The 16,461-nt window shown below is 49.9% G+C and overlaps 4 protein-coding genes across 5 annotated transcripts; all 4 read right to left on the reverse strand.

Annotated features, from left to right (window-relative positions):
- Positions 1–3,224: 3,224 nt before the first annotated feature.
- Positions 3,225–4,858, reverse strand: AAFC00_000181 (uncharacterized protein; the record flags this gene model as incomplete). Its single annotated transcript, XM_069341093.1, has 3 exons — positions 3,225–4,496; positions 4,558–4,771; positions 4,827–4,858. 3 exons carry the CDS (start codon positions 4,856–4,858, stop codon positions 3,225–3,227), a joined length of 1,518 nt encoding a protein of 505 aa, XP_069196388.1.
- A 2,618-nt stretch (positions 4,859–7,476) lies between these two features.
- Positions 7,477–8,542, reverse strand: AAFC00_000182 (uncharacterized protein; the record flags this gene model as incomplete). The annotated part of the gene is made up of 4 exons (XM_069341106.1): positions 7,477–7,651; positions 7,709–7,908; positions 7,983–8,359; positions 8,440–8,542. The coding sequence occupies 4 exons, from the start codon at positions 8,540–8,542 to the stop codon at positions 7,477–7,479; spliced, it is 855 nt and encodes a 284-aa protein (XP_069196389.1).
- A 1,204-nt stretch (positions 8,543–9,746) lies between these two features.
- Positions 9,747–13,193, reverse strand: AAFC00_000183 (uncharacterized protein; the record flags this gene model as incomplete). Of its 2 annotated transcripts, none has more annotated exons than XM_069341116.1 (1): positions 9,747–13,193. In XM_069341116.1, the coding sequence occupies one exon, from the start codon at positions 13,191–13,193 to the stop codon at positions 9,747–9,749; it is 3,447 nt and encodes a 1,148-aa protein (XP_069196390.1). The 2 variants fall into 2 exon arrangements, with proteins under 2 accessions (XP_069196390.1, XP_069196391.1); XM_069341117.1 differs by having other exon boundaries at positions 9,747–13,064.
- An 858-nt stretch (positions 13,194–14,051) lies between these two features.
- AAFC00_000184 (uncharacterized protein) lies at positions 14,052–15,346 on the reverse strand (the record flags this gene model as incomplete). Its single annotated transcript, XM_069341127.1, has 4 exons — positions 14,052–14,402; positions 14,461–14,675; positions 14,732–14,976; positions 15,036–15,346. The coding sequence occupies 4 exons, from the start codon at positions 15,344–15,346 to the stop codon at positions 14,052–14,054; spliced, it is 1,122 nt and encodes a 373-aa protein (XP_069196392.1).
- Between the last annotated feature and the right edge of the window lie 1,115 nt (positions 15,347–16,461).

A 16,461-nucleotide genomic window follows, 5' to 3' on the forward strand; every position in this document is an offset into this window, starting at 1 on the left:
CGGCTCCGCGATGTAATGCGCACTTGGTTCTCTAGTCTCCACGAAGGTCTAGTCGGCGTCTGTTCCACGCACGAAAGTCCATCACGTTACGCACCGAGGGCACCGCTGTTTCTCGACCTTGCCTTTCGACGTTGGCGTTCAGACGCCACCTACAGATCTCGCGATAGATGGGCTTTTTGTTGCACAGGAATGTCTTTTTTGTGTCTGTTTTGATATATATTTTGCACTGGAGAGAAAAAGGATGATATCCCAAAGGGCGGGAACTGGAAATTTGGTCACAGGCGTTTTATTTGGGAATAATAATGGCACACATGCGAGACTCTGGTGGTGGTGGTGGTGGTGAGGCATTCGGGTTCAAGGAAGCGCCAGGCTTCATTTCCGTAAAGAGACCACGACTACAGCATCGCTGTGTGGTCGCTTTGCAGCATGGAAGGAGACCAGAAAGAAAACCAACGCTGGGGATATATGAGACGTCGTGATGAGGATCGAGGAGGAGGAGAGGATTAGACGCACAGAAGGGCATCAGGTGGAGAAAGAAGAAGAAGACGAAGAAGAAGAAAGCCACCTCCTCATTTTCTTTGCTGCTCTTTTTGCCACGGTGAAAGAGAGGGCAGCACTCTTGCTTCTGCCTTTTTCTTTCTCCTTTTCTCCTCGATATCTCTCGAAAATGTTTCCTGTCTACTTTGTACATATGAAGAATACGCATGCATGAAAACGGTGTTTATGAATTTTGTTCTTTTCTTCCTCTCTCTCTTTCTCTCCTTCACACACACACACACCATATGATCATTTCTCTTCTTTGTCTGTGTCTTCTCGTTTGTTGTCTGTCATCGTCTTCTATGCTTTGCTGGCTTTCTATGCTTGCACATAACCTTCGTATCTTGGTTCTTGAGTTTCGTTGCTATATCTGCTATCCCCTTTTATGATCACATCTTTGTACTGTCCCCGAGATCTTGAATTGATTTATAGCGACCATCATTCATCTCTGCTATGCGTCATCTACAACATGGGCACAATCGCTAAAGCTTGAACAGAAGGGTTGTGCATTTCGTCACCGAGGGGCGTAAAAGGCCAACGCCTCGAAAAGAAAGGAGAGGTTTTATTTAAATATCTTACTACTCTAGTCTGCTCTCTCAATGGAAGCATAAAGGGTGGAACTTATCTACTGGGTGGTCTTTCTCCCTTTGATTAGAATCCATGTTGGAACTTTCCCTTGTTCTAAAGCTGTACAATATTTTCGTAGATGGATATAGAGAGTTCAAGGACTAATACTCTTCAGCTTAGATCTTCTTCGTCAAATGCAGAGGGTGTATGAAAAAAAGTAAGATGGATCAGAACGAGGCAGGGATGAACGAGCTTTGTGCTATTATGGAAGAGCAACAGAGGTTAAGAAGGAGAGAAGAAAGACAAATGAAATGGAGAGACTAACGAGTAGGTAAAACATACACTACCGCTTCTAACTGGACGTAGCAGCTGCCTTCGTGAAGCTCTTCTTCGGTTCGAAATATACACAATCTGGTAAAATGGCAACATACAACCATACCTGTTCCTCCATCTCCTCAAGACCCAACTCTACCCCACCTTGTAACTTGGCCTCAAGCTCCTTTATCTCTTTCTATTTCTTCCCTCTCTTCGTGTATTAGTGAAAGAGAATCTGAATGACTCGAGTCTTCCAACACAGCTCAAAAGAGGACTCGAAGGGAAGCGGGCGACCCTGTCCTAATCCATCTCTTTACCATTGGGGTTACAGTGTATCCCTCCGATTGAGAACCACAATCTTGCTATTATACGAAGTCTGGAAATCAAGAGCCGTGTGCTAATGCTCCAACACTTGCATGTGCTACCACAGTGCTGGAAACTGGTGGGTCGACAGGTATATGGATGCATGCAACGCGGCCTCCATGCAGTCACAGCACGATCTATTCGTTCTGCCTTCTTCCCCACGAAACGACATGATCAGTCTCAAAACATTGGTCGCTGATCATATTCAAGACGTGATCGAACAATAGACTATAAACATAATATACCTTCGAGGTTTAAACCACAGCTCTCCAGATCCAACCCCAAGTACTCTATCCTCACACACCAAAAGCAAACGATCCAGAAACGATCATACCTTAAGAATCACGCAAACGAAATCATCGAGCCCATCGACCTTTCAATCCAAGATGGACTCACAAAGTCAAGCTACTGTACTATAACTTCCCTGATCATTTTCCCTAAACTCTACAGCTCCGAATCTTGATGCTTCGACCAGTCGAACCCTCAGACTTTCAGGCTTCACACTGTCAGACTTTCAGACTTCGCAGACTTTGCCCCAACCAACCTCCACCAACGACCTATTTTCAGCAGGGTGCAGAGTCGCGAGAGTCCCACAATTTCAGACTTTCGAGTTCCGAATCTCATAATTCGCAGATCTGGAGTAGCCTCCGGAGACCGATTTGCTCAATACTCGAGACGACAGACCCCCTCCCCAACCTCCCCCACCTTCCAATCACGAGAAAGATGCTTTGGATTCGTCTGCTTCGTTGCCTTTGGTTGCTCCGGACGACCCTGACCTCTACTGTACATAACCTTTGCACCTACCCATTTCTACCCACGCCAGGTGATGACAGAAACACGAGACCACGTATTAGACAGAGACGCATACGGCTTGGGTGTCCATGCACTTATCCCATTCCTTGATCGTTTAGGATTGGCACGGAAGGAGCAGAAAGACAGGGTGAGGCGAGTCTTATGTCTTCATTTATTTGCTGTTTTCTTTCGACTGAGAGTATGATCTGATCATAACAGGGAAGAGGAAAAGAGTGTCTTGTTATAATTGTTTCATTTCGACCAATACCCCTCGTTTGTCATAAAGACCTCTAAATCCTAATCCTCCAAACTATCGTTCCCTACTCCATCTAGTACCACTAATGTTATTCTATAAAATACTGTAACGTCGTACAAGCCTTTTTCCATGTCAACAGATATGACGCCTTTCTTGTGACAAGCAAAGAGAACCGAAAAGAGAAAAGAAAGAGCCTTTGAAAAGACTTGACAGCTGATAAAAAAAAAGGGGGTTGTGTGTGTGTAGGGAACGGGTATATAGCGCAGACGCTTTACAAGAGAAGAAGAATGAGAATATGAAACCGAACCACCCAATGCTGCTAACTCGATGAAACACCCAATCAAACGACCCAGGATGCTATGCCAATAAGAAAAAGACGAAACAAAAGAAATAATCATCCAAGGCATTCGAAACCTAGCGCGTCAAACACATCTTCCGCGAAGTCATGGTGACGCCCATCCAGAGACATTCGATGGCAGCCGTCGACGTCGACAAACGTGTCTAATGAGACTACAGCGTCGAAGTATCTCGATGGCTGCTGTCGTAGTTCTTGTGCGGTCGCGTTGACGGACTTCCCTGATGATGAAAGTGGAGGCATCAGGGTTGCGGAAGAAAGGTTGTCGACGTCATGTCTGTCGTTGCTTAGATCATATGCAAGCGAGTTCAACTGAGACAAGTGATGAGGAGAAAAGTTGTCACACAGGTCAAAGGACCCGTCCCTTGGAGACGGCGACGGCGAAGAGGCGGCAGTAAGTGCAGTGAAGGTTGGCGAGACCATGTCGAGAGGACCTGCGCCGGCAACGACGGTCTGGGTGCTGATGAGATCACCATGTGCCCACTCTTCGTCGCCTTCTTGGATTGGCTCACAGCTCTTCCATGACGGAGATGGTGATGCAGATGTGGGTGCTGGAGAAGGGTAGGAGTGTGCAGGCTGAGGGGGTATGACTTGGTTTGGGTTTGCTCTCAGAGGGTTGGGATGCGGGAACGACCAGAAGCTGCCGTCATCACTGTCGACGTAAGTGAGCGATGTATCGGCTCCTGGAGTTTCACCAAAGGAAGCCAATGCGGAAATGCCTAAGCCGATGGGCGTTTTCCTGCCTTGCGAGCTTCCACGTCTAGTTGCCGGGCGATCATCAGAAACGAAGCCAGGCATAGGACCGAATGGACGTAGCACAGGTAGAGGACCGTCGGCATCTGTGACACTATCCATATCCGCACCCGAACTGGCGAAAGCAGTACCGAGAGCTTGGTAAGCCGGTGACTCCCCACGTAAGCGCTTGAGAGACTTCTTGCCCGCCGAGTCAAGTCTCTGCTGCGGCACAGGTGACATACGCACCGGTCGTCGAACCGGGCCACCACGTTCCATGATCGACGGTGTGAATCCACAGGCCTTCTCCCGCAATGCCTCATAAGAAGAGTAGTATCTTGGCAAGTTGGCTGGGGGCTGTCGTTGGACCTTCCTGTAGCGATCTGCGGGATCGCGAGTCATGACGGGTGTTTGCAGGCTACAAGCCATGCTAGCTGATGCACTTGAAACGCGCTGAGGAGGTTCCACCACCTCGACCGGCACCTCCAAGACATTGACCATCTGTCCAGGTAGCAGAGGACATGCCGCTGTGCAAGACTTGAACAGATCGTAGCACTCCTCTAGGTCATCCGTCTTGAACTACAACGGGTAGACACGTCAGTATCACATTGTCAATGCTCCAACACGGAAAGTCACTTACATAATACCAATATCGGCCTCCTTGCATCAAAGCGCCTTGTCTTGGCTTCGATCTCATTGTTGATGTGTTGCCATCACAAATGATGTTCTCAAACTTCGGACATGCCGTCCAAGATCCGCGTCCTCTGTGAGCATCTGCTTGCATTGGATAGGCAATAGTGAAGTTGTCCCATGAACCGTAGATGTCAACTGAGCGGACATCTTGTGGTGTTTTACTATGCACAGTGTAAGTATTGGACGAGAAAATGAGCAAGGTAAGCAATGACGTACAACCAAAAGGTCATGAGCGTAGTCGAATCCATTGTATGGATGTCAAGCAATGCTTTTGTGAAAGTGTGTTGACAAGAGATGAATTGATATGAATCAACAGTCTCAAGAGATCCTTGTTTGTGGGATCCGACAATGATATTATATGGCGGGATAGTCGAGACCTTATCAATGCCAACAGACTCTAAGCATCTAGAGGCAAGATGTCGCGATCAGGGATGAGTAGAGTTGCAGCTGTGGAAACCAGGCTTTTTAACTCCGATCCTAATGCACGGCACCGGGTCTCGAAACGGTCGCACAGCAGCTCTAGGCGTTGCGCCTCGTTGAGAAAACGAATCAAACCGTTCAGGCACACCGAGAATACCACAACGGCCGTTGTCGAAATTGTTTCTTTTCTTGTCTTTTTGTCTTTGGGGCAGCGGTAGGAGGAGCAGGACTTCCAATCTATTTTTCTCAGGCGAGCAAATCCGCAGGTGTGCAGATTGCTGAATATAAGACAAAACATTCCCACGCCAGGATGGTAATCAAACCAAACTTGGAAATCTCAGATCCAGATCTGCCGGCTGCAATCGAGGGTGATCTCCCCTATCCTGCCCAGGGCTGGGGTGGGGGGCACGGTGCGAGAGGGCCGCAGCGCAATCTATAGGCTTTTTAGGACAAGGTGGAGGAACTCATTAAGGCCTTAGCTTTGGGAGCTACAGGCTCGGACAAGCCCAGCGCCAGCCAATGGAGTACGAATGCGGCACCGATGGATCGCGGTCCGGTTTAGACTAAGGCTGTGAACCACTGTTGTTTTAGCTCATGCGATCATCGTCTATCAAATAGTAATCATGTCAATCTATCGGAGAGAGAGGGAGGTGTCGTAATTTGACAGGAGATGCTACCCATACAGCATCTTACCACACACCACGCTCAGACAGACATGACGATTGTAGCTGCGAAGATGAGGCAGCTCGTGCTCAGCCTCCGAGGGCCGAATCAAATTAATCTAGACGTCGCTTCTTTTACTTGAATAGAGGAAGTGGATGGGGGGATCTGCCACAAGTACAGATCCTTCGACGATCACATAGCAACAAGACCTCCCTTGCTTCACGCGCCGAAGTGTACGAGGTGTGCGGGATAGACAAGCCAGTCTACGGCACGAAATAGCGGAGACTATGTGCAAGCATGCATATATGCATGCAACACCCAGCCACTCGCGTCAAATCTCCGCTCCCTCGGCGACAAGCGACACGCGAGGGAGATCCATGCAAGTTACCCGCGAGTCAAGCCAAAACTTGGTTTGCAGCTAGAATGGATTGCGCACTTGCTATGTTCGTAAAGTGCGTGTGTGCCTGGCCTAAGGTACGAAAGCATCCCAGCCCTCGAATCTGCGGTTTTGGCCCTCGCTAAAGCCAAGTCTATTTCCCTTCGATCTCTACAATCAATCGGAGTGCCTACTTTCCTGCTTTTTGCCTATAAGTGCGTTTCATATTGCAGAAATCTCTCAATATGCAATTAGCCGATCAAGATTCCCACGATCGATACGTGGCACTTTTTGTGTATTCTCTTGTGAAATTTTGTTTTGGAGATAATGGAGCGAGCGTGACATGTAGCCATCGAAAGCGACCGCCAGTCTTGTCCGCACAAGAAACCATAACTCCAATGGACTGACATCTGTCCGTTGGCGGGTCAATAAGCGCCAGGGGTAAAAAGAGGTGAGTGAGTGGGGATTGTCCCTGTCCCGGGACGCAGGCTTGCTTGCATGCATGCATGGCATGGCAAAAAAAAAAAAGGTTTCACTCAAATCGTCGCCCGCTGTGGAGTGTCCGTAGACTACTAGGATATCTTGGGAATAAGATCCGTCTATGGCGCTGTCGCGGCATACAATGAGGCGTGATCAGGCCCGGCGCCGTCTCATTTGCACCATGTGTTAAAAAGAAGATCCACCCTTCCCCCCTTGCCCGGCGACCTTAGTACCTTGTTCAGAGTAGTAGATTCGCAAGTAGTGCATCTATCGATAATATATCGCCATCCTTGCCCGCCGCGCTGCGCGCCGCATCGCGCGTCCCGATAATCCGGTGCTGGTGGCGTGTGGCCTTGCCTAGCATCCCTTTTCGGTCAAACCCGATTTGTAGCTCGAGAGTGGATACAAATCGTCTTCATACGGGAGTGCCGAAGCGATGGGCCAAGCCTTTGCAGATCGTCAAGGACCGGTCACTACTACTCTGCTTTCTGTTTGCTGCATGAGGAGGCATTACTTTATATGAGATAACCGTACGCCTCGCAATCTATCGTGATGTCGGTATTTGCATTTGCTTCACCCACTTTTCTATTTGGGTCTTTCTCGTGCAAGCTACGTATTTGGAAGAGGCAGCAGCAGCAGTAAAACCCAGTCGTCCGGTTTGCTGCGACTTGACTGCAGCGAATGCGAATGCACCGAAGGACATTGTGCAGCATGCACGATCCAGGTCGCTCCGCTTCTCCATGGCGCCAAAACTCCCGAGCAAATGCGTGCATGTAAATACAAATCAAGACGTAGGCCTTCCCGAAGATCAGATTATATGTTATCCAATATTATGCCACAGGGGTAAATAGAGCGGCGGCACTCCACATCCGTTCTTTCCTTTCCTCGCCATGTTGCATCAGCTTGAACATGGCACTCCAGACTCGGCTACTGGTCTTTCTTGGCCGGGAGACCCTGCTTGGCACGCTCTTCGAGATCGCCTTGCGCCAGCCATTTACTGGCTGCTTGTATCTGCACAATGTTGACCCCCTGTTTGAAGGCCATGACTGGGAATGAGACAACAGTAAGGATCCAGGGAATGGTGCTGTCCATCTTGTTGGCACTGCATGGCATCTCGTCAGCATGAGCTCGATTTCGTGACAGCTACCAGCACACTTACCGGGCCATCTCCATCGCACCTGCAGACCAGGGGCTCTCGAACAACGTCGAGGGGTTCGGCGGGATCGCTGGCGAGCCAGGAACCAAGGTCGAGGGTTCGGGCTGGAAGAGGGAAGGTGTAACGGTAGGTGAGGAGAAAGCGAGGAGGTAAAGGCCGATGAAGAACAACTCGTTCAGTGCGCAGCAGACGAACAGAACATTCTGCATCTCGAATTATCAGCCAAGTCCAGTCCCGTCACTCTTTTACCTCTTCGAGACTCTATTTGCCCACTCACCCTGTTTGAATAGTAAAGATGCATGATCTTGCTTCTCTTCTCGTCGATGTTCTTGTGGCTCTGGCCACTACCGCCCATGGCAAGGGTCGCGTACATGTGCATGTAGTGACTGGTAAAGTCCAGACTGATCAGGAGCTGGAACCAAATGCTCCACCTGGGCTTAGCGGTAGACAAGAAGACCAGCAGACATGTTGTTGTACATCTGTCCGTGACCATGTCGAGAACTGCACCGAACTTTGTCGACTGGTTGTACTTGCGTGCTGCGTAGCCATCGAGGGCATCCAGGAGGCAGGACACGCTGTATAGGAAAGAACATCTACGGGGATGCACAGGCATGTAATAGAGGGACACGATGGCGAGAACGACACGCGCATAGCCTGATGAATAAATCGCGTATTAGTTTTCTTTTCTTTTCCCCCTTTTCATCTAGCTCCTCCTGTAGGTGTGTGTTGCCTACCGATAAGGTTGGGCACGAAGAGGAAGATGTTCTCCTTTGGTCCAGTGGCCTTTGGCGCCGTCGTGATCCCATTGGTCTTCTGTAACCGTACGTTTTCCGCCATGTTCTGGGTTTGTCTGGAGCTTGTGGTTGTCGAGGGTGACTTTTCGTGCTGCTGAGCAAGCGATAGACTACGGTAGAGTCACGATCGCAACTCGGAACCGGGCGGAAGCAAATCGGTGGGTGTCCTTTTCTTGCAAGTATGTCGCCTGAGTTCTACAGTGAGCGCCTGCACTTGGATCGGGTTGAGGACTGAAGTTGAAGAGATGGGGAATGATGCACGGGGCAAGGCAGAAGCTGTGAGTTGGGGATTTCTCGATAACAGAAGCAGCAGCAGCAGCTCGGGAGATAACGCGTGACGTGCAGCCGTGATTTTATTTTCTCGCAATCAAGGCGTGTTGCAAAGTTGGCAGAGATAAGATAGAACAGTACAGTAGTCTGGCAGATCTGAGCTACTTATACTTGACTTGCGATAAGACCATCAGTACAAGTCTATTGCACTACTGTTTCTACAATTACTCGCTTGACGACGTGTCCCTGAATATAATATTATTTCGGCGGGCACGGGGAAGACTTCTCGGCTTATCGGCTCGTCATGTCCTGGCGCTGCTTCCGAGACCACCTTATATTTACCTCAGGCATCGTTTTAGACAAGCCCGTTTCCACTCCTCCAACCATCAGCACCGCCAATAGTCTTCGATCATTGATTTGCCCGCGATATCCTGGGCTTCGATTGCATTATTCTCGACGCTCCTTTCCTCATTGCAGCTGTTCTATCGCTCTATGACCTTCAAGAATACGCCACACCCACTTATAGCTGAAGTGTACGCATGAAATCCTTCGCACGGCAGGTACTTCAGACATGTCTTATCTAGGTGCCTTATCCAGCAGTTCAAAGAACACCTCAAGCGCTGAGAGGGCATAGTATCATGGTACAAGGTTGGCAAACCTAGTCTATGATTCATATATACGTCAATATTTGCATTAATCGTATTTTATGGACACCACCCCTAATGTTTACTCTTTTTGGAATGATCCCTGGCTCAAGCAAGCGATGACTTGCGAGCGTCCGTGACAGACCATTACGCCGAGCTGTATTTATTCCCTTGAGGTACCTTCGAAGGTCGGGCAACCAGGCTGAGAAGCCGCGCTATCATGGAAGCATTCATGTGATATTGCCCTCCGCCCTGATGACTCCTGTGCAGCGCAGTCGCGCCGTCTCACAGGCGAAGTAGAAATAAAAACTCGTACAAGAAGCTGTCCCAATCCTAGTGGGAGTCAGCTGCAAGTCCAAGCCGGTATCCCTTGTGCACGCTTCCCGAAAATCGGCCTGTACCTCCCGGCAAACAACCATCATACTCGGCCTCTTCGGTCTTCTTGACATTGTCCCAGCCCATCCTCATCCCCCAGGCAAAGAGCAGTGCGTTCTGTTCGCGCTCCAACATGTGCTGCACTATGCGACCCAAGTACCTGTCGGTGCTGCTGAGCATCGCCGACTGTAGAGCGCTGCGGCGACGCATGAAATATGTGGACGTGAAGCGTTGACTCATCATTCCCTCGAAAGCTGTCTGGTCGAAGGGTGCGTTCTGAAGCAAGACGTATCCGCATGAATTGAACGCGATGGAATGAAGCTTCGTCCTGCCCTGTGGCGCCGCTGTGTCGAATTCTTCTGACGGCCGATACATCTTCAATGTCGGCCCAGGGCTTATCTGGTCGATCACGTCCACCCACGACCCTTCCTGATGTCCTTCATACCACTGTGGGCTTCCTTCAGGATCTTGACCAGGCAAAAGCGGTACGACCGTCGCAGCAGCTGGACCGCCACCACCACCTGCCGTCTGATGTAGCTCCTGCCTACCCAGACCCTGCCAGTCTTGTCTCCGATTTGAACCAACGATCCCAGTCGTATCTCGTCGACCTGGCCAGAAGCCACCAGGAACACCACCACCGAGGACTCTACCGCCAGCGAGCATACCGAGAGTCTGCGCAATCTGACCTAATGTCATGCCGGCTGGGTGATTGGACCACATACGACCAAGTTGATTGTTATGGATTCCGTTTTGTGTCATCATGTGTTGCATCTGTTGTAGCATAGTCTGAGCCCAGACAGGGTGAGGCTGCCCTTCTTGAGGACCTTGCCAGAAGAGAGCGGCGAACTGTTGTGCGGCTGCAGGAGTATGCACATACGGCTGGGCAAGCGTCACGCCAGGCTGGAAGCCCCATAAAGGTAGCCAAGCAGCTTGTCCGTAGACAGCATTCTGATTGCCTCCGTTAGCTACAGTGAACCTTGGATGTGCGGTTAGTGAGACTGAATCGAATGTGATTCCCTTGACTGCAGCAGTCTTGAGATTCTTGACGAAATTGACAAGCGATGGAGGCGAAAGCCAGCAGTTCGATAAGGTAAGATGCTCCACGTGTGCTAGTGTCAGCATATCCTGATCATTCTCAGTAAATTGCACGGTACTCGGCAGTAGTGTGATAGGTGCAGGTAGTATGTGATTGTTTCTTCCATAGCAGCCTTCCTCGTGCTCGCCACCCGCTGCCCAGCCAAAGTTGATCTTTTTGATTGAACGTCTGATTCCAATGTAGTCCTTGAGCAGCGTGTAGAATGCATAGTGTGCCTTTGAAGGTTTGACATCAACAGTCTCCACAAACCCAGCTTCATCTTGCTCAATGGTACGCCAGTCTGGGGTGACAGCTACAGTCAAGTCACCTAGACTGGGTAGAGCTCCCCAAAAGTCGTGCCTGTAGAGTAGCGGTACGTGGCGACTAGATATTCGAGCCAGATTAAGGGTTGTGACGTTGCTGAAAACAGGACCGTTGTCGACAATAGCAAGCATATATGATATCAGAAAGGCCTTCTGAGCCCACTCAGCTTCGAGTAGCCATTCTTTCTGGTGCTTATCAAGATTTGCTGGTGCAAATGGCTTGTTGACTCTGGTCCCAGAATCGGCCTCGGCTAGACAGTTTGCAAACATGTCGGGAGAAACAAGTCTCGTCTCAACGTCCTCGATGAAGGGAGGCGGAGAGCCTAGAGGCTCATGCCTATCGACTTTGACGTAGAGAAGTCCAGTCGGTGGCTTGTGGTTTGCATCGTCTGAGCCGGGACCATCATTATCCATCGAGTCAAGTATTTTGGGATCCAGATTGGCCCACATGTTTGTGTTTTGGTACGCATTTTCAGACAAGGCTTGTATGTTGCTCGGACTACTAGCGAGCCCACAGAACTGAAGACGGCCTTCTATCAGCTCGTCTGCTTTTCCGACGTTTGAGTAAGAAGAATCGAGAATGTCCCAGAGGTATTCTCGTTGCTTTTGCTGGGCACTGAGCACTCCGTGAGAAGAATCGCCAAACACCGGCGGGTCTCGTTGCAAGATCCGGCTTCGCATTGATTTGTCAGGGCCCGACATCCAGCCCAGACCAGAATCCAGGGACAGTGCCAGGTGTCGAACTTCATGTAAGTATGAAAAGGCCAACTTCATCTGTGATGTCTCATCGGCCGTGCGTTCAAGACCCGCGAGTTTCTCGAACCGCGTGTATTCGGTAGTGGGCCAGTCGTAAGATCCGAAATAGCTGTTGAGCTGGTCCAACGCCTTTTTCTGGGGAGGGTTGGATAAGGAATCCTCTCTGATTTCGAAACTCATGCCAAATCTTCTGATATGAGAGCCGAATCCCTCGAATACACGCAATCCATGGCCTTTATACACTTTATCCTCTGCATCCTCCCTTGCGTTCTTCCAGTGCAACTTCATGTTAGCAAAGGAGCTTCCCTGATCATCTACACTACCCTTCCCATCCAGATCACGCTTGATGCACCTATCTTGCTCGATCATCTCGTATAGCTCTGTATTGAATGGCACTACAACAGTGTTGAACAGGGAATGTGAAACGCCCCGTTCAAATTCTTTACTGACCAGTCGCATTGATTTGATATCGTCGCGAGACAGATGCTGTGTGATAGCTTCGAACAACTCCACAGGCAATTCGCCAGGCACCCAACGTGCTCGGGACGCACTGCTTAATCGCAGCTCCATGGAAGTTGCATGGTCAGGGTGAACAGTATAATTCGGAGAAGAGGTTGTTGATCTGCTAGTATGTGCGTTAGATTCGCGCTTGAGAGGAAGGCATCGTGCCGACTTGATCACGGAAGGTGCCCCGCCTTGTGGCTTGGTTGATTCGAGATCTTGAATATCGTAAAGGAACAACACTGGTGGTACATTGAAGCGCTGTGTTATTCTTCGTCGTAGTGTTCTAGGGATGTTACGAGGTCCTTGCCCTATTGAATTATTGACAGCCGCTGCAGAAGCATGATCTGTGGCTGCTAATGGCGTATGCTGATGCGCTTCGTATAGATCTTCATCATCAGAATCGACATTGTGGTCAGATGGATCATAGTGTCGCCCAAAGGCACTATCCATTGATTCTAAAACTAAGTGGTCTTCGGGCATGATGGCGTCCAGAGGAATGGACGGCCGGCTGTAAGAACCTGCATCATGTACGGCTATCGGAGGTGCTGAGTGTTGGTGCTCTGCACGGGACTCTGCATCGACACCGGCAACATATAGAGTCGGTCGGGCAGGATCCATCTCAGGACTGGATGTGACCTGTGTATGTCTGTCGGAATTGCTGTCGGAGACCGAACCAGCTATATCAAGGCGGCGTCGTCGACGAGGTCGCTGATTGATCTCTCTTGTTGGAGAAGACATAGCGCACATCAATATATTGCGAGACGGTGAAAGTAAACAAAGCAGAGTCCACTCCACGGAAACATCAAGTGAAAGTGACAGGGGAACGAGTGCGATGCTATCTGAAAGGGTGAAGCAGATTCAAAGCTCTCAAGGAAATGGCGAGTAATTGTGGTTATGCGGGGGGACTACGTGCAGGTCGAGGCTTGCGCGGTCCGTCAGGAAGGGAATCTACATGACAGTGTGGCCGCTCATCTCAGTATCATTCCCAGCTCATCTATGCTGAGGTTTGTTATATTGTAGTCTCGCGTAGAGCAGTGGTATATAATCTTGAGTGAGAGGCTGTCGTTCCCCGCAGCGGCGTGTACAACTTGGGGCAAAGCCCGCTGGAACAGCAGTTCGCCCCCACCAAGCAATCTTGGCATGCATATTAGTGAACTGCATGCTTCTGACGTTACGAGATAAACCCTCCGATCCTCGTTCTCAGCAGCTTGTATAGCGATTTTGTGAGAAGCAAGAGCTATTCTCTGATGCCAGGGGTCACGATTTCTGACACCCTCTGTGGTAGCAGATCCATGAACCTCAGAGACCATGGGTGTACATCTTCCATCTCAGACGTTCCATACGCATTTTTAGACGAATTCATGCTAGCGTCTGAATCAAGAGTCCACAGGGATCTCACAAGTCATGTCGCAGTATCGCGTTACAGAACGATATGTCGCCTCGAGTCGCTCGTGTTATACATACAAGTTTGCATTTTGCCGTAATCTATCTATGTCTCATTCGTGAATGGCAAGTCATCCTTTCCCAATAACGCCTTTCGGATATTATCCATTAGAAGGAGGGTATCATAATCGTCATCAGTAATTAAAAGCGCCTGTAGAAATATTACGAGGCGGCGGAATAGACCCTGAAGTCGGCCCATTCCCAATAGGCTTCGCTGAACGCAGTGGCATTGGATGTCACATACTCCTCACACGTGCCGGGGCAACCGTACTGCTCAGAGTACACACCAGTCGAGCCTGCCCAGGAACCGCAGAGATCAATGTTGGCAATGATCGACTGGTTCCTGAAATGAGAGCTGATGTCGCAGTCTGTGCTGGGGAAATCTGCCAAAGGCATACCCCAGGTGGTGGGATCTGGAGAGGAGTCGTTGCCACTTGCAATATCACCAGGAGTGTTGGTGCGGTTGAAGAACCAGACTCGGATTCCTGCGTCTCTCAACTCCATAGCGAAAATCTTCAGACTCCAGTCAGCATACATTTCGGACAGCGTACATTAATGAGGTAATGCTTACCCCGCCACCGTTCTTGTTGAGGGCTTCACCATACGTCTCTGGAGCTCCTTGCACACCACATCCAGCATTGTCGTCGGTGCCGTTCCAACAGTTGTTAGCGAGTACGCCACCATACTGCTCACGCTTGACGTCCATGGTGCATCCCTTCTTGGTGTGCAAAGTGGATTGAGCACCTGTGTTGCCCTGCTCGACTGCTTCAACGACATCGATTTCACCTATAGTACAGTATTAGAAGATATGTGATAACGGACTTGATATTCCAAGGACCTACCGTTCTCGGGCCAGTAAGTAGGGTCTGCAAGCCATAGGGCGGGCCAAGTGGAGCATCCGTAAGGCGAGTGAATGACGTCGAAAACAAAGAGTCCAGTGTGGTACTGCTTCTTCGAGACAATTCGCACAGAGTAGCGTCCAGTGTTTGCGTTCTGGTCGGTTGTGTCCACTTTGAGCACCGCTGACGTCGACGTGGCATATGTCAGATTGTACTGCGATGAATTTGCAGTTGCTTGAGGAACATAGCTGCATCACGTTTAGTCAGGAACATTGGTACCTCTCGAGAGCTTCTGAAGACAACTTACTGCACGAATCCTTGAGCAGGGTCATAGTCATGGAAGTAGTCGAAGTTGTCGAAAAATTCCTCTCCTTCGTAGCGGTCCTCGATTGAATAGACTAATCTGCTGTAGTTGGGATAGGCATGCTTCTTCGTGCCAACGACTGCCCCGACGATAATTCCAACGATGATTCCGATGACAAGTGCCACTCCTAGCAGTTTGCCCCACAATGGCCATCCTAATGGGTTCCATTTCGATCTTGCTGCAGCAGGCGCATTTGTAGTGACAGCAGTGTACTCGGGAGGACTGCCTGAGGGGAAAGCCTTGTTCTCGTGCATTTTTTGCTTATGATTGTAGCGACAGACTATAATTGCTTTGATGACTGAAGGGTGGATATGGCCCTTGGAAAACAGTATGAGGAAGAGAAAAACAAAGGCTGACACAGGGAAATCCTTCTCTGGGAACAGGCGATAAATAAGGAAGGCACACGATCACCGACTTACCCTGTATTATCTGCATCTTACATGCGTTGGGGGGCAGCAAATCGTTATTAACCCAGAGAAAACAGCAGGTTCTCGAGAACGTTGCTTATGACGCGTCCTCTCGCAAGCACACATGTCTAGGAGTGGTGCAGATACATCACTCTGTTGAGCAATTCGAGACGGCAGGCCGCGCACGCGGCGTTTGCAAAGCTTTACGTCTCCAGTTTTTCTCGGGTTCAACATAGCAACGACATGGGTGTTGCATGTAGATCTCCCACTACGATAAGGCGTTTCTATTTTCGACGCTCTGCATGCTCGTATGACTAGTCTCGAGTTGACATTTTCACGAGCTGTGGGAGACTTGATGGGGTTCCTGGGAGTCCCCGTCCTATTAATACGGTGGTCGCTGGCAGCTGTGCAGTCAGCGCACCCACATTCAAAGGCCAAGACTGACGTCGCAGCCCTTGGCACGAAATCGTGGCTTGGAGGATCAGTGAATCCGTACGTAAGTTACAGGTAAGGTAAGCTACGGTATGTGCTACGTGTGCGGTGAAAACTTAAGGCACGACTCTGGCTTATACAATGGTCCGAGTTCTTTAGAGAAAGGCAGCGAGCGCCGCCAGTGCACGCGTTCGTATACGTATTGGAACGAGCACAGAAGCTTAGTGTCGAACAGGACAGTGGCAACGATCTTCCCCTCGCGTTCCTGAGTCGCAGCAACGCTCGGCCGAGAGCCGCCCTCTCAATCACGACTTTGAGAAGTTAGCGAAGCAAAGCTATCTGTCTGAGCATTAATACCAGGGCGCACCACGACTCAGAATCTCCGTTTCACCACGTCAAGCATATGTCGCGTGCCGCAACTCCCTGTCGCTCTGGCTACTAGTAATCCCTGGTTTCATTAACCGCCCATTAACTAATCTGTGCATCATGTTCACCAAAGACTGAGTATCTTGGCATTGCCTGAACGTAGT

The sequence above is a fragment of the Neodothiora populina genome (assembly GCF_041146345.1).
Source record: "Neodothiora populina strain CPC 39397 chromosome Unknown canker_contig_1, whole genome shotgun sequence".
NCBI classification, from domain to species: Eukaryota; Fungi; Ascomycota; class Dothideomycetes; order Dothideales; family Dothioraceae; genus Neodothiora; species Neodothiora populina.